Consider the following 23,843-nt stretch of genomic DNA (forward strand, 5'->3'; position numbering starts at 1 on the left):
CACAACTCCAGAAAATCACATTATGATTTTTAAGTAATTGATTTGCATTAACACAAAACTAAACAATTGCACAACACCACTACATGTAACCTTAACGTTTTTTCAACAGACTATTGTATTTGTTTATTTAATCCGACTGTATTCATATAATGAGTAATCCAGGAATGTCACGAGTTAATGGACACGTGAAAACAGCAAGTCCACAGATCGCAATCACACTCTATAAACAGTACCGTATTTCAAAGAACAGCGCGCATACCTTTTTAATTTAACCACACCCATTTGAGCTATGACGCCTACCAATAAGATCCTTTCTATTTAGTGTAAACGGAAGTGATCAAAAACTATTTCCATGTTAGCATTGTTATTTAGACGTTTATTATCACCATGAAACTCAATATCAGTCCTTTAACTGCATAGCGTCACATACTTATCCAATGTAATTTAAAATTCGCGTTGATGCCAGGACTTGGTTAATATATATTATTTAGGTAACGCTAACTAGGTATAGTAGCTGATCACGTTAGCTAACAATGGCTAACTGTAACGATATGGTTTTTCACACTCAAATAGCCTCCATCATGGAGGTGCTAGCGAATGCAGCCGTGGCAGAGATCTGTAAACTCGTAGACGACGACTATGCAGTGTTTCGTTTGGAAATAACTCAAAGCCAGAAAGATAATAGGACATTGCGGAGGAAACTACAGCTACTGGAACTGAAGATGGCACGGGAGCGCGCAGAGGGGACAATGCGAGAGCGCGCCCTGGCAAGTCGTCCCAGTAGTGTCAAGTTCCTCGACCGACACAGAGGAATGGCAAGAGGTATATTTTGCAGAAGGCTGTCGCCGTTCATAAACTTAATGGCCCCTTTCCTCCCTGCACACGTGTTCAGATGTTACACATAATTGGGTCTTGGGCAGTTTTTAGATGGTATGCAATATTTCAAATTCCCTGATTACGAGCCATCTAGTGCAAAGATTCAATATCATATTCTAAACAAATGCACACGACTTGGAAGCAGAATAAAAACAGGTAATCTTGCCAGACGATACCGACCCTACTATTACTATTGTTTACAATGAGCTGCACTGGGGCTCCAGTCATGGTTAGTAAGTGTAAATAACATGTTATTCAACATGCTGGAATGTAGAGACTATTGTGTCTTTTTTGGAGGGCTCCAATCATGTTTACATTAAGACACCAGCACAAGATATGGTCGGAAAACATACCTCAATGCAGGGATAGGATATGCCACTGTACTTGACCTTTAATGGGTTTCCAGCCGCATACAAGTCTAAGATCACCATGCGCAATGCCATGCGTCGGCTGGTGTGGTGTAAAGCTCGCCGACATTGAACTCTGGAGCAGTGGAAGCACGTTCTCTGGAGTGATGAATCAAGTCTCACCATCTGGCAGTCAGACGGACAAATCTGGATTTAGCGGATGCCAGGAGAATGTTACCTGCCCGAGTGCAGGGTGCCAACTACAAAGTTTGGTTTTTCATGGTTTGGGCTAGGCCCCTTAGTTCCAGTGAAGGGAAATCTTAATGCTACAGCATACAATGACGTTTTAGACGATTCTGTTCTTCTGACTTCGTGGCAACAGTTTGGGGAAGGCCCTTTCCTGTTTCAACAGGGCAATGCCCCCGTGCACAAAGTGAGGTCCATACAGAAATGGTTTGTCAAGATCAGTATGGAATAACTTGACTGACCTGCACAGAGCCCTGACCTCAACCCCATCGAACACCTTTGGGATGAATTGGAACGCCGACTGTGAGCCAGGCCTAATCACCCAACATCAGTGCCCGACCTCACTAATGCTCTTGTGGCTGAAATTGAATGGAAGAAAGTCCCTGCAGCAATGTTCGAACATCTAGTGGAAAGCCTTCCCAGAAGAGTGGAGGAGCAAAAGGGGGAACCAACTCCATATTAATGGCAATGATTTTGGAATGAGATGTTCGACGAGCAGTTTTGGCTATGTAGTGTATCACAGCCAACGTGACATGCAATTCCATTATGGCTAATGCTAGCTAGCATGAGGACGAAAATGGCAGTTTTCTGGGAAAATGAACACTATTTCAACCTTCTCGATGAAGCAGTGTGGATAAAGGTCAGATCTCGAGTACTGCACTGACCCATATCTCGTGCCGGCTCCATGGTGTCTTAATGTAACCATGAAAAGATGCAGTAGTCTCTACAAGCCAGAATGTTTATTAAAATTATATTTACACTTTACCGGTTGTTCATGCTGTTGGTCCTTTTGGCAGTAGGAGATAAGGTATCCACAGGAAAGGGTTGTTTACCCTACTTTTTGCGGCGCCGGTAGGTTCTGTCACTTGTATTTTCATTCTCTTGACACGTACATTGACCGAAGCACATTTCCTCGGAATCAGCTGGAAGTGTTTGCCGTTCGGTTATGCTCGGCCATATTGTCCAAGTATTGGTCAAGTGTGAATTGCATCAGTAGGCCGGGGTTTGATAACACTTCCCTGTGGATATTTTGTACCAGATTATCACCGACATAGGGACAAAATCAGCAGACAACAACTAAAGTAAGTTGAAATGAAGTTTGTTCAACATTCTGACTTGTAACGAGACTGGTCAGGAATGCTGAGTCTACATGTTAGAGACGAGTGTGGAAGTATTTCACCCTCAGATTCTAAAAGAGGCTATTATAACCAGAGCCATTGATTTTTGGGTTGTCATATGCTTACACTGTTATATTAAGTAGGACTTTCATACAAGCCTTAAAATGAGAACTTCCCCGTGTTCTGCAACCAAATTGCACTCTTCGCCCTCATGCAGAAGTATTTGCAAACACAGAAAAGGGTCTATACCGTTGAGCAGACAGTAGCCAACACAACCTCCTTTTCTTTCTCCCAATCACTTTCTCAGGTGAAGGAAGTCTCACTGGAGGCCACAGGAGCTTTGTTAAGCCAATGAAGCACAATTCATGGAGAGATGACCAACCAATTACTGTTGATGAGGGGAGTGGAACCTCAACCCAGCATGTTATCATGATAGAGGTTAGTGTAATAGTGTTGCATAAAAATTACAGTTACTTTGTAATCTAATGTGGCCCGTTTATTTCAGAAAGGCTCACCTCAGCTATTCACTTGCTTACATGTACAACTGCCAAAGGGGAGCTTTTGAGACTTCCCTACAACATTGTTATCCAATTCTACAAATTTACCTGTAATAACCTCCTCTCTTTTTGTGTCAGTCTGCAGATGCAGAGACTGCAGGTCCTGGGGTCAAGATGGAGAGGTCTGAAGGAGAGGAAGACCCACGGCACAGCAGAGACATCCAGACTGGAACGCCCTCTGTAGCCATGGAGGACCCCACCACCGCCCCAGTGCAGCCCAGGACCCGAAGCAGCATCACTGAGGTCAGTGGAACGCCGAACGCCGTCCTCAAGTCAGAGACAGACTCCAATACTTTAACTGTAACAAAAAGGCTCTTACACACAGGATCTGACCACAGATCAGACCCAGAGAGACTGGGGTTGGGGACACTGGGCTGTCCTCCTGCTCCCGGTTCAGAGTACTTACCCGTATTTCACCAGAGCCAAAGAACGGTTAATTCCCGTGGAGATGGTGATGCGTTAGACACTAGTGGTGATGATCCATCTTGTTCTTACTCTACAGAAATGGACCCTGGAAACATATCCTTGGGTTTAGAGACACAAACTGATCTGTCTAGAGGGGACTGGAACCAGTACAGTAGTGGTGTATACTCTGAAGGGTACCTAGATAAGAAAAGGGAGGTTATAATCATAGATGAGGTGACTGTGAAAGTGGAGGGTGACGCTTCTCCCACACGGAATGCAGAAAGTCACCTTGGAGATGGACACTCACAGGGCAGAGATTTCTTAGATTATAGGGAAAGCTTAGAGACAAATCCAACCGTTGTGACCCACTCTCCTATACACAAGTTCAGGGATCGCGACCCAGTGTCCACGTCGATGGGGCCTTCCGATTCACCCAGCCATGTCCTTTTCGATCAGGTATTGAACTCAAACGACAGGACTAGAGCCCAGGCTCAGGGAGGGGGAGCCACATCAGGCAATGTTAAAGAGAAACGGTTCCTCTGCATGTTCTGTAACAAAGGCTTCAGCAGCCCCCAGAAGGTGGAGATCCACCAGAGGGTCCACACAGGGGTGAAACCCTTCAGCTGTACCCAGTGTCAAATGCGTTTCGCCCAGGCTCGTGACCTGAAGAGGCACCAGAGGGTCCACACAGGTGAGAAACCCTACAGCTGCCCCCAGTGTGAGAAGAGGTTCTCCCGCCAGGACCATGTGAAGATGCACCTGAAGGTCCACACCGGAGAGAGGCCATTTGCCTGTACGCACTGCGGGAAGAGGTTCTCAGAGAGGAGCTACCTCAGGATACACCAGCAGAAAAAACATTTCACTCTATAACATAGAAAGTAACTATTTCACTCGATAGCTTCTGATGTTTAGATCAAACTCTGCATTAAAGACAAAGATTAATTTTCATTGTTGTCAGCAGAATAGATCAATAGATGTGTTTGGAATATCGAGAGGAACAGATATCAGTGTTGAATATTCCTTGGTAGAATACTGCATCCAGACATGGTAGATATATAAGCCAATGTAACAGTATAACTTTAGACCGTCCCCTCGCCCATACCCGGGCGCGAACCAGGGACCCTCTGCACACATTAACAACAGTCACCCACGAAGCATCGTTACCCATAGCTCCACAAAAGCAGCAGAGCAAGGGGAACCACTACTTCAAGGTCTCAGAGCAAGTGACGTCACCGATTGAAAAGCTATTTAGCGCGCACCACCGCTAACTAGCTAGCAGTTTCACATCCGTTACACCAACAAAGTCTGATACATGTTGTGGTTGTACTGTGTGGGCTATATGATGTTCACAATGGCCTATTTAATTACTTTCATTCAACTACCTAATTTTTTTCCCAAGACACTTTTCATGAAAAAATTAATGCAATTTATCAAATTCATTCAGATTATTAGTTGAGATGTGTATGTGTGGTTTTCATATGGTGTATTTAAATATTGTTTATGTTCAATAAACACAAAATGGAACTTTTCATTCTAAGCCTTTCATTTAGACTCTTAGTATAAATCACATCTGATCTCACCCTATTCTGCATACACACGATATTATAACCAATATACACTTACTAAATATACCCAAACACCTACTGTACACGTCAACATAGTTTAGTCAGGTTTGTCTGATGACTTTTAACTTACCATAGCTGACTTATTTTTAACCACATAATATTTATGTCCCATGATGTTTTTTTTTTTTTAAATGAAGTCATTCTGTAACTACAGTATAGAACTCTGACGTAGTGGGGAACATAAGTAACCATTTCAATGTAAATATTTTCTGCGGCTCAAAATGAGTATCAGCCAGTAAAAATGTTTGATTTACTTGCAGTTGACAAAACACTAAATTGTAGCTGGTCTCATCAGATTATATCCTGGAACAAGTTCTGCATCAGCCAATTAAAATGGTCGACGTAGTTGGATGTGTTCCAACACTTGTTCATGGAAGTGTCCTTAACATACCGCAGTCCATCTGCACGTTCTGATCATCAAAGCAACTATCACGTGTATTTGACTGACTGATCAAATTGCTCTCTGTGTAAATGGCCTAGTCTGCGTAATTGACGCAGATTGTGACAAGGCTTTGAATCTCAAATGAGTCCCCCCCGTTTAAATGTAGATTTACGTGTATTGTGTTAGTGTGTTGAAAAGGGACGTAACCAACAGCTTGAAAATGCAGAGCTGCCTCTTAAGAGTTGCACACAAACACACAGCTATTTGTGCATCTAACTTTCCTACGGTGTGTTTGTAAATCCAATCTGGAGTGCCAAAGTGCCCTCTGGGCATTTGTAAATTGTCGGATTGTTCGTTTGTTGGAAATTCAAGAGCGTTGTGCTCGCGGAGCGTTCAGAGAGCATACTGGACGCTCTGGCAGAGGAGTAGGGTTGATCCAGGTTTCTGATCTCACAACGGCAGGCAAGCACCCAAGCTAACCTTCATTTAACTAGGCAAGTCAGTTAAGAACACATTCTTATTTTACAATGACGGCCTACCCCGGCCAAACCTTCCCCTAACCCAGACGACGCTGGGCCAATTCAAATCAAATCAAATCAAATTTATTTATATAGCCCTTCGTACATCAGCTGATATCTCAAAGTGCTGTACAGAAACCCAGCCTAAAACCCCAAACAGCAAACAATGCAGGTGTAAAAGCACGGTGGCTAGGAAAAACTCCCTAGAAAGGCCAAAACCTAGGAAGAAACCTAGAGAGGAACCAGGCTATGTGGGGTGGCCAGTCCTCTTCTGGCTGTGCCGGGTAGAGATTATAACAGAACATGACCAAGATGTTCAAATGTTCATAAATGACCAGCATGGTCGAATAATAATAAGGCAGAACAGTTGAAACTGGAGCAGCAGCACAGTCAGGTGGACTGGGGACAGCAAGGAGTCATCATGTCAGGTAGTCCTGGGGCACGGTCCTAGGGCTCAGGTCCTCCGAGAGAGAGAGAAAGAAAGAGAGAATTAGAGAGAGCATATGTGGGGTGGCCAGTCCTCTTCTGGCTGTGCCGGGTGGAGATTATAACAGAACGTGGCCAAGATGTTCAAATGTTCATAAATGACCAGCATGGTTGAATAATAGTAAGGCAGAACAGTTGAAACTGGAGCAGCAGCATGGCCAGGTGGACTGGGGACAGCAAGGAGTCATCATGTCAGGTAGTCCTGGGACATGGTCCTAGGGCCCAGGCCAGTTGAAACTGGAGCAGCAGCATGGCCAGGTGGACTGGGGACAGCAAGGAGTCATCATGTCAGGTAGTCCTGGGGCATGGTCCTAGGGCTCAGGTCCTCCGAGAGAGAGAAAGAAAGAGAGGAGAGAATTAGAGAACGCACACTTAGATTCACACAGGACACCGAATAGGACAGGAGAAGTACTCCAGATATAACAAACTGACCCTAGCCCCCCGACACATAAACTAATGCAGCATAAATACTGGAGGCTGAGACAGGAGGGGTCAGGAGACACTGTGGCCCCATCCGGACACCCCCGGACAGGGCCAAACAGGAAGGATATAACCCCACCCACTTTGCCAAAGCACAGCCCCCACACCACTAGAGGGATATCTTCAACCACCAACAATTGTGTGCTGCCCTATGGGACTTCCAATCACGGCCGGTTGTGATACAGCCCGGGATCAAACCAGGGTCTGTAGTGATTCCTCTAGCACTGAGATGCAGTGCCTTAGACCGTTGCGTCACTTGGGAGCCCGAAAGTGAGAGAACACCTCACTCTGGCCATTTTACTCTCCATAGCAGAGCTGGTTAGGCTGTTTTCCTTGTATCCAGAGCATTGGTGACTAAACTGTGCTCCTGGCAACAATTTAATTACGTTTTTTCGCTGCGGTTTACTGACACTGACCATATTCAAGGGGTGTTGAGCGTCAGTTATTCTGCGCTTTTGCACACTCGGAGGAGAGTGCTCTGAAATCGGAGTAGATAGCCAGATCGAATTTATGAACGCACCCTTAGTCCTGAATGAATTGTGAATAATGATGAGTAAGAAAGTTACAGATGTAGAAATATCATACCCCAAGACATGCTAACCTCTCACCATTACAATAACGGGGGTGTATGATATTTGTAACTAACTTTCTCACTCATCATTATTCATGATTTATTCAGGATTATCCGTAATGATGGTAGCATCCACATTAATGTAGAAGAGTTTAGAAACATATTCTATTCTTATTTACAATATTAGTGACTCAAATGACACAATACATTATTTACTATTCATTTATATTGGGCACAAAATTCTCTGAAAAGCAACCAGAATTAACAGCAATGCATCCAACAAGTTTGTGGAGTCACATTGCGCGCTAGGAATATGGAACCAAATACTAAACTTTAGAAAACTTTAATACACATAAGTGAGGGGACTATGTACAAAAGGTGCTCTAATTTCTAAACAGTTCACCCGATATGGATGACAATAACCTTAAATCAAATCTAATGGTCTTCACTTTAACCTCAGTCGTGTGGTCAGGTGCCACAAAGGGAGTCCTCGGAAAATTCCAATTGTCTCAGAACAGGGCAGCACGGCTGGCCCTTAAATGTACATGGAGAGCTAACATTAATAATATGCATGCCAATCTCTCATGGCTCAAAGTGGAGGAGAGATTGACTTCATCACTACTTGTTTTTGTAAGAAGTGTTGACATGCTGAATGCACCGAGCTGTCTGTTTAAACTACTAGCACACAGCTCGGAGACCCATGCATACCACACAAGACATGCCACCAAAGGTCTCTTCACAATCCCCAAGTCTAGAACAGACTATGGGAGGCGCACAGTACTACATAGAGCCATGCCTACATGGAACTCTATTCCACATCAGGTAACTGATGCAAGCAGTAGAATCCGATTTAGAAAACAGATAAAAATACATCTTATGGAACAGCGGGACTATGATGAGACACAGACACACATACATGGATGTTGTATTGTAAATATGTGATTGTGGAGTAGTGGACTGAGGGAACACACTAAATGTATTGGATAAAGTGTTATGAAATGTAATGTCATGTAATATTTAAATTGTATATAACCGCCTTAATGTTGCTGGACTCCAGGAAGAGTAGCTGCTGCATCGGCAGGAACTAATGGGGATCTATAATAAACCCCAGGAAGATTAGCTGCTGCCTTGGCAAGAACTAATAGGGATCCATAATAAACCCCAGGAAGATTAGCTGCTGCCTTGGCAGGAACTAATGGGGATCCATAATAAATACAAATACAAATACACTGCTCAAAAGAATAAAGGGAACACTTAAACAACACAATGTAACTCCAAGTCAATCACACTTCTGTGTTAATCAAACTGTCCACTTAGGAAGCAACACTGATTGACAATAAATGTCACATGATGTTGTGCAAATGGAATAGACAACAGGTGGAAATTATAGGCAATTAGCAAGACACCCCCAATAAAGGAGTGGTTCTGCAGGTGGTGACCACAGACCACTTCTCAGTTCCTATGCTTCCTGACTGATGTTTTGGTCACTTTTGAATGCTGGCGGTGCTTTCACTCTAGTGGTAGCATGAGATGGAGTCTACAACCCACACAAGTGGCTCAGGTGGTGCAGCTCATCCAGGATGGCACATCAATACGAGCTGTGGCAAGAAGGTTTGCTGTGTCTGTCAGCGTAGTGTCCAGAGCATGGAGGCGCTACCAGGAGACAGGCCAGTACATCAGGAGACGTGGAGGAGGCCGTAGGAGGGCAACAACCCAGCAGCAAGACCGCTACCTCCGCCTTTGTGCAAGGAGGAGCAGGAGGGGGACTGCCAGAGCCCTGCAAAATGACCTCCAGCAGGCCATAAATGTGCATGTGTCTGCTCAAACGGTCAGAAACAGACTCCACGAGGGTGGTATGAGGGCCCGACGTCCACAGGTGGGGGTTGTGCTTTTACAGCCCAACACCGTGCAGGACGTTTGGCATTTGCCAGAGAACACCAAGATTGGCAAATTCACCACTGACGCCCTGTGCTCTTCACAGATGAAAGCAGGTTCACACTGAGCACATGTGACAGACGTGACAGAGTCTGGAGACGCCGTGGAGAACGTTCTGCTGCCTGCAACATCCTCCAGCATGACCGGTTTGGTGGTGGGTCAGTCATGGTGTGGGGTGGCATTTCTTTGACGGGCCGCACAGCCCTCCATGTGCTCGCCAGAGGTAGCCTGACTGCCATTAGGTACCGAGATGAGATCCTCAGACCCCTTGTGAGACCATATGCTGGTGTGGTTGGCCCTGGGTTCCTCCTAATGCAAGACAATGCTAGACCTCATGTGGCTGGAGTGTGTCAGCAGTTCCTGCAAGAGGAAGGCATTGATGCTATGTACTGGCCCGATTGAGCACATCTGGGACATCATGTCTCGCTCCATCCACCAACGCCACGTTGCACCACAGACTGTTCAGGAGTTGGCGGATGCTTTTGTCCAGGTCTGGGAGGAGATCCCTCAGGAGACCATCCGCCACCTCATCAGGAGCATGCCCAGGCGTTGTAGGGAGGGCATACAGGCACGTGGAGGCCACACACACTACTGAGCCTCATTTTGACTTGTTTTAAGGACATTACATCAAAGTTGGATCCGCCTGTAGTGTGGTTTTCCACTTTAATTTTGAGTGTGACTCCAAATCCAGACCTCCATGGGTTGATAAATTTGATTTCCATTGATAATTTTTGTGTGATTTTGTTGGCAGCGCATTCAACTATGTAAAGAAAAAAGTATTTAATAAGAATATTTCATTCATTCAGATTTAGGATGTGTTACTTTAGTGTTCCCTTTATTTTTTTGAGCAGTGTAGTTATTATATCATTTCAAATCCAAAGTGCTGGAGTACAGAGCCAAAACAACAAAAATTGGCCCAATACGTTTGGAGCTCACTGCACCTCAGGGAAGTGTTTGATGCCCTCCCAGCTCCCCCGTCCCTATCCCCCCACTCTCGCCAATAACCACCATTGGAATTGACCTATAATGGCAAACAAGGAATAATAATGACTTGTCCTCCTAATTTGTCCAGAACTCTTATTCATTTTGCAGCAGGTTTGCAAGTCACAAAAATAAATACAATTACATTGTAGTATAGATGAATCCTTTCTTCCTACTTTTCCAAGCCAAACTTGTCCCTCAAAACCTCCCCCTCCCAGTTTTCCTCCCCCTTTACCCCCCTCCCCAAAGCCAAGCTCATCACACCCTCCCCTTTATTCCACCCAAGCCAAACTTGTCACACCCTCCCATCCTTGCCCACTCAGGCAAAGCTTGTCACACCCTCCCATCCTTGCCAAGCTTGTCTCAACCCCCCATCCTTGCACACCCTTACCCACCCAAGCCAAGTCTGTCCCAACCCTTTCCCCTTCTTCTCAGATACATTTACATACAACGACTTACTCATCCATTCTCCTTCATTCACACATACGGTATGCATCCACACACCCATTCACCCCCTACCCACACGTATTAATTCACCCTCCTTCACACTCCCATTCATATGAACAGGCACACAAACATACACCCACACACACCTACACTCACGCCCAAACACACACACATCCATAGAACAGTTGGTTCCACTTTATTTGAAGGCTTCATAAAGCCTTGATATAGGGTTCATAAGCACTGCATAAATGGGCAAAAATCTGTCATCTTTAATCGTATTTCATGCTCTATAAAAGATGTATAAATATGTCAAACAGTTATGCCACATTATGAATCTTTATAGAGCATGATATATGGTTATAGATGAGATGCTTCACAAATATGTAGTGTTATGATGCCTATATGAAGGCTTTATGAAGCTTTCATAGGGGTCACTTAAAAAAAAGCGGGACCAAATAGTTATTTACATGCTATATTTTCCCTTTTGTATTATATTTTCAGTGTCCATGTAGCCCATTGGCATCGGCTACTTCTATTGTTACTTCCTAGAGAAGAATAGTTACTTGGGGGAAGTAGATTATATATTTTATTGGGGGAGGGGGAAATAATATTATCTCAATTTACCATAAGCTGATCATAGGCATCACCGTATGTAGCCTAGTGCGCTCATAGTTTTTTCCTACTTCGTCCTCTTCTCAGAAAAGGGGGCTCTCCTTCTTCAATTGGAAAGGTTTCTTGTAGCTTGATTAGGGCTTCATCGGCGCTTGTGAATCCCATCCTTTGCGTTCCCTTCCATACCCACAGCACTGCCGGGAAGCAGAGTTGAGATTTGATTCTAACTGTCTGATCTGAATGTATTCCTTGCGTTTTCTCCTCAGCCTAGCAGACAGGTCCGAGATGAATCGAATGGACTGGCTGTGAATTTTGATCTCCTTTCCCCCCTGTGCTTTCAGAATGTTGACTTTGGTCTGATAGTTCCACAGTTTGAAGATGACCATGCAGGGATATTTAGCGTTCTTCTGTTTCACGCCCAATCCAGATCCTCTGGTGCTATATCCACAGCAAGTTCCTCTGCTATCAGTTTGACCACGTAGGTGGAAAGGTGTCATTTTTCCTCGTCTTCTGGTACAGACAGTATTCTCATGTTTCTTCTCATTCTGTTTTCTTGCTGGTCCAATTCATCTTCTAAAGTTTGCAACTTTGTTTCCAGCAGGTTCATTTTCTGTGTGTTGTTCTTTCATGTGCATGTCTGACACGATAGGCTACTTTCTTTTCGAGCAAATCTACTTTTTTAACAACATATTGTAGCAGTTTGTTTTGGTGTGCATTGAGAGCATTTTAGCTTTGCTTGATATTCTTTAGCTGTTCATTACTCTCGTTTGCATCTCCTAATTGCTCCTTGTCTTTTGCTCTGGGTGAAGTAATGCCTTGTTAGATTTGTGTCGCCGCGCCGCTTTACCAAGTGATTGGCTTGCGTTTGTATATAACTGACCGCTCACGCTTTCCCAGTCGCTTGGGGATATATTGATCTATTTGATTTTAGAGACTTAATTTAAACTTTAAACTTATTGTTTGCCTTCTACATATAACCACAGTTTTGTCAGTACAAGACGGAACTAGTCATACCTGTCATAACTCTCCTGTGAAGAGCTGAAGGATCAGGGTACAGTGGGTCCGCTCTACTGCGCCCTCTCTCTCCCGCAGAGGTGGAGGAGGACGCTTTATGGCGGTCGTAAAATACTCTGCTTCTGATATCGAGATTGGGATGTGACTATGGAACACAGAGACACTTGGACATCAAAAGGTTGAATAATTTAACAGTATTTCGGTATTCCAAGCAGTTGGAGTGGTCCGTGGACACTTAAGGAACAGTCATGCCGAGTTTGTTTCATTTGGTGACCTCATGAACGACAGGAGACACACATTACTGTTTCTTTGTTTGCATACACTTCTCAATTATGGGGTTTGCATCTGAATGTTGTATTAAATTAATGATTAAGCATAAGAATAATTTTGGAAAGATAACAATGTGATCTTAGTCTTCTAAATGAGAATTGTTTTTCATAGTAACTTATGATCAGTCAGTGGCCACGCCCCCATGAGAACAGACACTACAAGGTGTCATGGAACGCACCCTTTTCTGCTCCTGTGTAAAACCACCTGTGACAAAATGTACATTAGACCAGAAAACATGGAAGCTGTCGCTATATGTTGAAATGGTTGGCAACTCTACCAAAGGACAAGACTAGCGAACATGGAGATCATTCCCACGTTGAAATGGCTAAGAAATCTACACACTAAAGAACAATTATTCAGGCTGCAGCTGTTTAAGTACTATAGTCTGGTAAATGCAACCGGTCGAATGACCGAATGGTACTCTGACGTATCCATAATAACAAGCTACAACCAGAGACTTTGATCTGGTGGACAAACTAGAGACTTTGTGTCGACAATCTATCCAGCAGACGGACTGGCGATCGCAGAGAGGGACAACAAAGGCATACACTTGTAAATATGTAAATTGCCATTTCTTTTCGAATGAGCGGTTGTTCATGTTCAAAGTATTAGCATTTCCATGAGTGTAGTTATCAACTCTGAATTTTCCCACTCTTAAGCTTTCCCCACCCCTTTCCTTTGTCTACCAAGTCATCATATTGGCTTAGCCCACTAGGGACTTTTCTTTGTGTCATGTTAGGAACCAATGTATTATCTTCTGTGTGTGTTTATGTAATTCTGTGATTGATTAGTTAGTTAGTTAGTAAATAAATAAGACAATTTGTATATCACTATTCATGATTTATGATGATAGGGTTCGTGCAGATATCCAAGGGTTTGCGACATTCTGGAATAAGATTGATGAGGTAATAATACATTAATATAAGTCTATAATCAATAAGATAATAAAATATCTGAAGAGTTATATTTGGGAAATTGCAACTCTATAAACAACATTTTCCTGTGGTGCCCCAACTTCTTAGTTAGTTACTATTCCGTGATTAAACGAATCATGGAATAGTAATTAATTAGAAAGTTGGGGCAATAATTACACAGATAATTGATTTGATAATATAACAGTCTTCACATTTAATGACAGCAAACGTTGCGACACACCCCATGCATCCTATCGGTACGCGCATGCGTGGCAATTACCTTGTACCGAGAGTTTGTGAGTTCTAACATGTAAACTAAGGACCTCATTTTTATTTTTTTCATAAAAGCACATGGATGTGTGTGAAACAGGCAAACAAAAACGTCGGATTTTGTCATATATGCAAAAATATGAGACTGGGCTTACTGAGGTGAGCACACTATGAACTACAGTCTAAATGGTATTAGGTCAGGGCCCGTATCCACAAAGCCTCTGAGTAGGAGTGCTGATCTAGGATCAGTGTTTCCTTGTAGATCATAAGAAATAGGATTATACTGAAAGATCCTAGATCAGAACTCCTACTCTGATTCTCTTTGTAGATAAGGGCCGAGGTCTTGATTAATTTTGTGGGACCATGGCTTTTAAATGATCAAACCATTAAAGAGTGTCAAGTAGTCAAATCAACTAACATGTTTGCATAGTATAAAATAAATTGACATGTTTGCACAGTATGCATAGAAATCCCCCATTGCCCAATCAGAAGATAGCAGGTCGCTCATATCAGATTTCTTGATCCAACATCCTCTCACTCTGTATCTCTTAGTCAGTAGACATGGAGGATGGGAAGCCTGATCTGCTGCTGGTCAAAGAGGAGACAATAGAAGACGAACCAGAGAGCATTGATCTGCTGAGTGGACTAAAGATGGGGGCGCAAGGTATGTGAGAAATACACTACCGTTCAAAAGTTTGGGGTCACTTAGAAATGTCCTTGTTTTTTGAAAGAAAAGTACTTTTTTTCTTCTCCATTAAAATAACATACAATTGATCAGAAATACAGTGTAGATATTGTTAATGTTGTAAATGACTATTGTATCTGGAAACGGCAGATTTTTTATGGAATATCTACATAAGCGAACAGAGGCCCATTGTCAGCAACCATCACTCCTGTGTTCCAATGGCACATTGTGTTAGCTAATCCAAGTTGATCATTTTAAAAGGCTAATTGATCATTAGAAAACCCTTTTGCAATTATGTTAGCACAGCTGAAAACTGTTGTCCTGATTAAAAAAGCAATAAAACTGGCCTTCTTTAGACTAGTTGAGTATCTGGAGCATCAGCATTTGTGGGTTCGATTACAGGCTCGAAATGGCTAGAAACAAAGAACTTTCTCCTGAAACCCTTCAGTCTATTCTTGTTCGGAGAAATGAAGGCTATTCCATGCGAGAAATTGCCAAGAAACTGAAGATCTCCTACAACGCTGTGTACTACTCCCTTCATAGAACAGTGCAAATTGGCCCTAACCAGAATATAAAGAGGAGTGGAAGGCCCCAGTGCACAACTGAGCAAGGGGACAAATACATTAGTGTCTAGTTTGAGAAACAAGTCCTCAACTGGCAGCTTCATTAAATAGTACCCAAAACACCGATCTCAACGTCAACAGTGAAGAGGCGACTCCGTGATGCTGGCCTTCTAGGCAGAGTTGCAAAGAGAAAGCCATATCTCAGACTAGCCAATAAAAATAAATTATTAAGATGGGCAAAAGAACGCAGACACTGGACAGAGGAACTCTAACACAACGTGCCATTGGAACACAGGAGTGATGGTTGCTGATAATGGGCCACTGCACGCCTATGTAGATATAAAAAAATAAAAAACTGCAGTTTCCAACTACAATAGTCATTTACAACATTACCAATGTCTACACTGTATATCTGATCAATTTGATGTTATTTTAAATGGACAAGAAAATGTGTTTTTCTTTCAAAAACAAGGACATTTCTAAGTGACCCCCAACTTTTGAACAGGAGTGTACATATAGCCTACATACAGTAATAGATCTTCAATGGGAATAGTGATGCACCTGGCTATTATTTTTTTCTTCATTCATAAAATGAAATCAATGCAACTTATGTTCACCTACAAAAACACATTATAATGTATGAACTTGACCAGGTAATTGACAAAAAAAACACCATATGTAGAGTTTCTATTCTCTAACCTCTTCCTACAGGAGACTGGGTGGCCATCTTGGATACCCAGACCAGTGCAGCCAAGAGCCCAGGGGACAACATCATTGATCAGGGCAGGACCAGAGGTGATATAGTGGAGGTCAGTGGATGGGACAGCATCCTCAACTCTGGGCTGGGGAACAACACTGTTAACCACAACCAGAAACAGACAGGCGAACAAAAAACAACATCCACACTTAGTCTCCATGACGACAGACTGGCTGAGACCAGGGAGAGGAGTGGATTTGGTGTGCGGGGACGGGGAGGTGTCCGTATGCGGCGGGAGAGAACAGACACAGCCTTGGCTAGTGATGTTCCGGCCTGCTCCTATTGTTGTGATTCAGAGAGACTGATGGCATCTCAGGTTAACCCTCTAACAGGTGCCGCCTTCAGCCTGCCTTCTATAGGATACTGGTGTCTTATAATGAGGAAATAGTGCCCTAATTACTTGATATAAAGTAGTAAAGTATTCCAAAAATGTATTTAATCAAAGCGAGGGTAGCAGATGTACAGAAAAGGGAAAGTGTTACCATAGTGAGAAAAAATATTCTACTTTTTAGGTGTATCAATTTGTGCAATAAAAGTAGTGTATGACCATTTTGTTGAAATTAAATACAGTGCTGACCGACTTGGTTATTTTTGTATCATTGCAGGGACTGAGTTTCAACACATGGACATTAAAATTAAAATTTTAAAAATCCAATGGCTCCATATTGTTAGGTACTTGAATCAGTGTTTTAGACATAGGCTTGACTGTGGTTAAATGTGTCTTATATAAACCTTTATGCTTTTCGGGTACAATATTTGTTTTCAGTCTGCAGCCCATGAAGACCTGCTGATATCCAGTGTTACTGGTGGGAGAGAGTGGACCTCTGAGGTGGCTGGCCATAAACCCTGGACCCGGATCAGGACCCCGGATCAGGAGCCTTCGCTCTTCATTCCCGAGTCGGAACCAGGACACAATCGCGAAGTACAGAGACTCCACCACACAGAACACAACCAGTGGACAGGTGGACTGAACAACCTCAGTCCGGGTGGTCATCAGAGAGACAGAGGCTCCAGTCAGGGATCCAGTCTGCAGCCCAGACCCTTCTCTTCACAGTCTCAGTGCAGGGATGAAGCAGGGCCTGGAGCTGATAGAGATAGACCCTCCTGTTCCTATGATACAAACACCACACTATCCACGATGAACAGAGCAGGTCAACCTGGGGTTCAGCCTTCACAGAGAGTGGTGGGAGACCCCCCTGGTGGTAGTTTTTCAGCAAGTCTGTCTTCCCTTTCAGGTTCTCATCTAATGCCTGGTGACTGGGTTCATGGAAAGCCTGGGCCTGGGTCTAACCTTCCTCAGTTTACTCCTGGTTACCCCACCAATACAGACAGGGTCAGGATGGGTGTACAACACGAGAGGTACCTAGCCTATAACACATCACATAATCCCAACAACACCCAAACAATGGCTAGAGGTCAGGGAGGGAGCTCAAAGGCTAACAATCTGAGGGTGGTTCTACCTGCTTCTACCTCCTCTGGTGTCATTGGGTCACAACATGGGAGGCCGAGCATTAGGACGGATGCAGACAAGCCGTATGCCTGCCCCACATGTGGGAAGAATTTTGCTAAGGCAAAATATGTGAAGCAGCACCAGACCATTCACACCAATGAGAGGCCCTTCAAGTGCAAACTATGTTACAAGAGCTTCTCCTTCCTGAGTATCCTTATCAGACATAAGAGTGTCCACAATGGGGAGAAATCGTAGCAGTGTGGCTTGAGTTTTACGCAGGGGATATACTTTAGCTTAAATATTATTGTTATCATGTGAAGTGTCTTGGGGTAAGAGAGTTTTTTGGATTACTAAGTCCCTCAGTATCTGGGCATGCTGTCTTTCTCACAGGATACAGACTTTTTGTTTGGTGTGCTGGCATAGCTATAACACTGTCATTTAAGTCTAACACTATATTCACACTTTGAATTTGGTTTTGCCTATATTCTATTCATAACAAAAATAACGTCCCTCTTTTATATAACACCTTCATAACACACCCCTACCCCCAAAAAGTATTTGGCATAATCAGCAGGCATCTGTTTCTTTATGTACTAAAAATAGATGATCAAATCGGTCAATGAGAAATGATGTTATCTTTTTATTTGCTTTAAAATTTGACTTAGTTTCCTTGAATTCCTTGGCTTCCTTCGAACATATTGTCACAACAATGAGCCAGATATTTCACCGGATGTATAAATGTGAAGCATCCATTTGGTGTTGCCACTCACGACCAAATATGGTGATGAGAGGAAGCTCAATGGTTGGCAGTGAGAGAAAATGGAGCGAGATTGATTTTGGCCGACATTCTGTTAATTTTCTCATCAATTAAACATTTGTTCTCAATACAGTTTTCTGCTTTCAAAACTATAATATCTTAGGAACAGATGGACTAAGTTTGGCAGACTTTACCCTTTGCCAAAACACAATACCCCATAATGACAAAACCAAAAAAAGGTTTTTAGAAATGTTTGCTCATTTACAACCTCAAGTCTAATTGGGGATGACGCTACAAGCTTTGCACACCTGTATTTGGGGAGTTTCTCCCATTTTTCTCTGCAGATCCTCTCAAGCTCTCTCAGGTTAGATGGGGAGCGTTGCTGCACAGCTATTTTCTGGTCTTTCCAGAGATGTTTGATCGGGTTCATGTCCGGGCTCTGGCTGGTCCACTCAAGCACATTTAGTGACTTGTCCCGAAGCCACTCCTGCGTTGTCTTGGCTGTGTGCTTGGGTTTTTGTATGGTTGGAAGGTGAACCTTGGCCCCAGTCTGAGGTCCTGAGCGTTCTGGAACAGGTTTTCATCAAGGATGAAATGGTCAGAGTCCTTTAGGTGCCTGTTGGCAAACTCCAAGCGGGCTGTCATGTGTGTTTTACTGAGGAGTCGCTTCCGTCTGGTCACTCTACCATAAAGGCCTGATTGGTGGAGTGCTGCAGAGATGGTTGTCCTTCTGGAAGGTTCTCCCATCTCCACAGAGGAACGCTGGAGTTCTATCAGAGAAACCATCGGGTTCTTTGTCACCTCTCTTACCAAGGCCCTTCTCCCCCGATTGCTCAGTTTGGCCGAGACAGCCAGTTCTAGGGAGAGTCTTGGTGATCCATACTTCTTCCATTTAAGAATGATGGAAACCACTGTGTTCTTGGGGACCTTCAATGCTGCAGAAATGTTATGGTACCTTTCCCAGATCTGTGCCTCGACACAATCCTGTCTAGGAGCTCTACGGACAATTCTGTATTTCAGCCACACCCGTTGCGGACAGGTGGATAAAATCGAGCACACAGCCATGCAATCTCTTTAGACAAACATTGGCAGTAGGATGGCCTTACTGAAGAGCTCAATGACTTTCAACGTGGCACCGTCATAGGATGCCACCTTTTATCACATTTCTGCCCTGCTAGAGCTGCCCCGGTCAACTGTAAGTGTTGTTATTGTGAAGTGGAAGCAAGAACGGCTCAGATGCGAATTGGTAGGCCACACAGGCTCACAGAACGGGACCGCCGAGTGCTGAAGTGAGTAAAAATCGGCTGTCCTTGGTTGTAACACTCGCTACCGAGTTCCAAACTGCCTCTGGAATCAACGTCAGCACAAGAACTGTTCTTTGGGAGCTTCATGAAATGTGTTTTCATGGCCGAGCAGCCGCACGCAAGCCTAAGATCTCCATGCCCAATGCCAGGCATTGGCTGGAGTGGTGTAAAGCTCGCTGCCTTTGGACTCTGGAGCAGTGGAATTGCGTTCTCTGGAGGGATGAATCACGCTTCACCATCTGGCAGTCCGACGGACTAATCTGGGTTTGGCGGATGCCAGGAGAATGTTGCCTGCCCGAATACATAGTGCCAAATGTAAAGTTTGGTGGAGGAGGAATAATGGTCTGGGGCTGTTTTTCATGGTTCTGGCTAGGCCCAGTAAACAATGATATTCAAATTGTATTTTTATTCCACCTTTATTTAACTAGGCAAGTTAGTTTATAACAAATTCTTATTTACAATGACGGCATACCTCGGGCCAAACCCGGACGATGCTGGGCCACTTGTGCGCCGCCCTATGGGCCTCCCAATCACGGCCAGATGTGACACAGCCTGGACTCGAACTAGGGACTATAGTGACACTTCTTGCACTGAGATGCAGTGCCTTAGACCACTGTGCCACTCAGGAGCCCATTCTAGAAGATTCTATGCTTCCAACTTTGTGGCAACAGTTTGGTGAAGGCCCTTTCCTGTTTCATCATGACAATGCCCCTGTGCACAAAGCGAGGTCCATACAGAAATGGTTTGTCAAGATCGGTGTGGAAGAACTTGACTGGCCTGCACAGAGCCCTGACCTCAACCCCATCGTACATCTTTGGGATGAATTGGAACGCTGACTGGGAGCCAGGCCTAATCGCCCAACATCAGTGCCCTACCTCACTAATGCTCTTGTGGCTCAATGGAAGCAAATGTTCTTGCAGCAATGTTCCAACATCTAGTGGAAAGCCTTCCCAGAAGAGTGGAGGCTGTTATAGCAGCAAAGGGGGGACCAACTCCATATTAATGCCCATGATTTTGGAATGAGTTGTTTGACGAGCAGGTGTCCACATACTTTTTGTCATGTAGTGTATATGTGAGCCTGAAATGGACTGAGGCCGACCTGACTGCGAGGCAAGTGCTGGCTGAGGCGGCTGAGCAGCACAGTGAAATTAGTGTGGAAGGGGCACAGTGCGTCCGAATGCTGATTGTTTATCAATAAATTATTGAGGGGGACGAATCGACCCATTCTGAATATTGTGGGTGACATTAATATCTTTGGAATCAATGTTGGTAATACCATGATTATGGATAGTCATGAATGAGTCGTGATTAATGATGAGTGAGAAAGTTACAGAGGCATAAATATCATACCCCCACCCCCCCAAAAAATGCTAACCTCCCCTGTTATTGGTAATGTTGAGAAGATACCATGTTTTGGGGGTATTTATTAGGATCCTCATGACTCTACCTGGGGTCCAAACAGAGTTAAAACAGTTACAGTACATCAAAACACAGCCTACATCATAAATAAAACAATACATCATACAAAACATTATTACATTATGAAAAAATTTACAATATAAAATCCACAATGCCACAACATTACAGTGTGTATGTATGAGCGTGTCTCTTCGTGTTTCCAGGAGGTGTTTTGTCGTCTTTTTTTAAAATCAGATTTTACTGCCCTTCTGGCATGAATTCTACAAGGTGATGCATTCAAACGTTGCTCCATTCATATCAAGGGACTGGATGTTTTTTTGTTTGTCGCACTATTCTCGGTAAACCCTAGACACTGTCATGCATTGTAAGCCCAAGAGGCCGGCCGTTTCTGAGATACTGGAAGCGGCACGCCTGGCACCAACGATCATACCACGCTCAAAGTCGCTTATTATAATTTATCTTCGTTTCATAGTACAGTTTCTTCTTTTTGTTTAGATACATGATTTCTCAATTTGCAACACGTTTGACAATCGGCTGTGCAGCCAGACTTATTTGCCATTATTTTTGCCTTGTCCCTCTCAACCATACAATTGTTTTGTTCCTCATCAATCCACGGGGAATTAGACATTTTTACAGTCCGTTTCTTAATGGGTGCATGTTTATTAGTAACTGGAAAAAGCAATTTTATAAATGTTTCTCCTCATTTACACACAACAGACCAGCAAATATTATTTACATCTTCAAAATAGGACTCCCTACTCAACCTCATGTATGATCTCTCATACACAATTTTAGGCCCAGCCTTTGGAACTTTGGTTTCTGATCACTTTATCCGATGGGTGTGGATACTTCTTTAGAGCAGATTTCTGCAGCATTAGTGAAGATGTGATCAACACACGTGGATGATTTATTTCCTGTGCTGTTTGTATGTAGGTTGAATGATTACCTGAACCAGATTGCAAGCACGGGTTACATTTGGATGATTTTTCTTGAGTGGACAGCTTGATGAAAACCAGTCAATATTTAGGTCACTCAGAAAATATACCTCTCTGTTAATATCACATACACCATTGAGCATTTCACACATTATCTAGATACTTACTGTTAGCACTCGGTGGTCTACAGCAACTTCTCTTTGTGCCTCTGTAGCTTTCTCCCTCATCATTATTCACAATTCATATTCATAATTATCCATATTCATGGTAGCATTTATATTAATGTAGCAGTGTTCAGAAACATATTCTATTCTTAATTACAATAAAAGTTACTTCAAAATGACACAGTATTCATTATTTGCCATTCGTTTATATCGCTTCATAGGAAACATTTGATCTCAAATCCAAAATGCTGGAATAGGCTATAGAGCCAAATTAAAAGCTTCACTGTCCAAATAAATAAGTAAGGCAGTGTACATAACCATGTCACTGTGTTTAGTCTACAGTCCTTGGCCTCAAGCTGTTTGCAGTAAATGGCCTATAATCTACCTTCAGGTCTAGTGATGATTGAGATGAAATATTAAACATGAACTAAAGTCCACCTGTACTTGATATTCCAGACTGACTGGTCTTTACAAACTGGGTCAGAGTGTGCGACCTGTTTACTTCTGTTTAGGAGGGTGGTAAACAACAAATCAAAGTTTATTGGTCATGTACACAGTTTAGCAGATGTTATAGCAGGTGCAGTGAAATGCTTATATTACTAGCTCCTGACAATGCTGTAAAATGTCAAACAGGTACACAAACAATCAATAACTGCGGTTAAGGGTGAAAGGCCACTGGTTTGAATCCCAGCGATGACTAGGTGTAAAATCTGCCCTTGAGTAAGGCACTTAACCCTAACTGCTCCTGTAAGTCGCTTGGGATAAGAGCGTCTGCTAAATGACAAAAATGTAAATGTAATAAACATTTTAGAACTGTAAGAACAACAGTAATTCAAGAAATGTCAGAACGAATCCAATTTACAACCCAAACAAACATATTAACATACTCCTCATTAACCCTTTGTTAACTTGAATTTGAAACAGGCTTGTAAATACCTGTTTTTAGAGAGACAGTATACCTAGGCTAGATAAACCTAGGCTAGAATGTGCATCTGATGCACATTCAAATGTCATAAAAAAAATCATAATTGCAGAGCTCTCCCTGTCCTCTGCTGTGCCCTGATTGTATTACTACTGATGATATTTGGAATGTGCATGTACACCCTGGCCCATCTACTGTTGCTATCCCCAATTCTGACTTATGCTCTGATATCTGCTTCACTGATTTCTACTCTTGTAAAAGCCTGGGTTTTCTGCACGTTAACACTAGAAGCGTATTACCTAAAATTGATAAATTGAAAGTGTGGGTTCACAGCTCCAATCCAGATGTGTTGGTCATTACTGAGACGTGGTTAAGAAAGAGTGTTTTGAACACAAATGTTAGCCTTTCTGGTTATAACCTTTTTCAGTAAGAAAGATCTTCCAAAGGTGTTGGAGTGGCAATCTTTACCAAGGAACACCTTCAGTGCTCGGTTGTCTCCAGCAAGTCTGTCCCCAAACAATTTGATTTGCTGGTTTTAAGCATTAAACTTTCAAATAGCTCTTTGTTGACTGTCGCTGGGTGTTATCGTTCACCATCAGCACCGGCCTGTACTCTACCTGCCCTAAACTCTTTCCTGGCCCCTTACACTAAGTCTGAATTTGTCCTACTAGGTGACCTAAACTGGGACATGCTTAAACAACCTTACCAAGTCCTAAAGCAATGGGACTACCTAAATCTTTCTCAGATTATTACCAATCCCACAAGGTATCTCC

At 43.2% G+C, this 23,843-nt stretch overlaps 1 protein-coding gene across 1 annotated transcript; it reads left to right on the forward strand.

Moving 5' to 3' along the window:
• Nucleotides 1-322: 322 nt before the first annotated feature.
• Nucleotides 323-22,327, forward strand: LOC115145672 (uncharacterized). Its single transcript, XM_029687197.2, has 6 exons — nt 323-822; nt 2,895-3,025; nt 3,223-3,387; nt 14,667-14,778; nt 16,074-16,171; nt 16,886-22,327. Exons 1-6 carry the CDS (start codon nt 534-536, stop codon nt 17,822-17,824), a joined length of 1,734 nt encoding a protein of 577 aa, XP_029543057.2. The 5' UTR covers nt 323-533; the 3' UTR covers nt 17,825-22,327.
• The last annotated feature ends 1,516 nt before the right edge of the window (nt 22,328-23,843 follow it).

This window comes from Oncorhynchus nerka, linkage group LG18, assembly GCF_034236695.1.
Source record: "Oncorhynchus nerka isolate Pitt River linkage group LG18, Oner_Uvic_2.0, whole genome shotgun sequence".
Classification (NCBI taxonomy): domain Eukaryota; kingdom Metazoa; phylum Chordata; class Actinopteri; order Salmoniformes; family Salmonidae; genus Oncorhynchus; species Oncorhynchus nerka.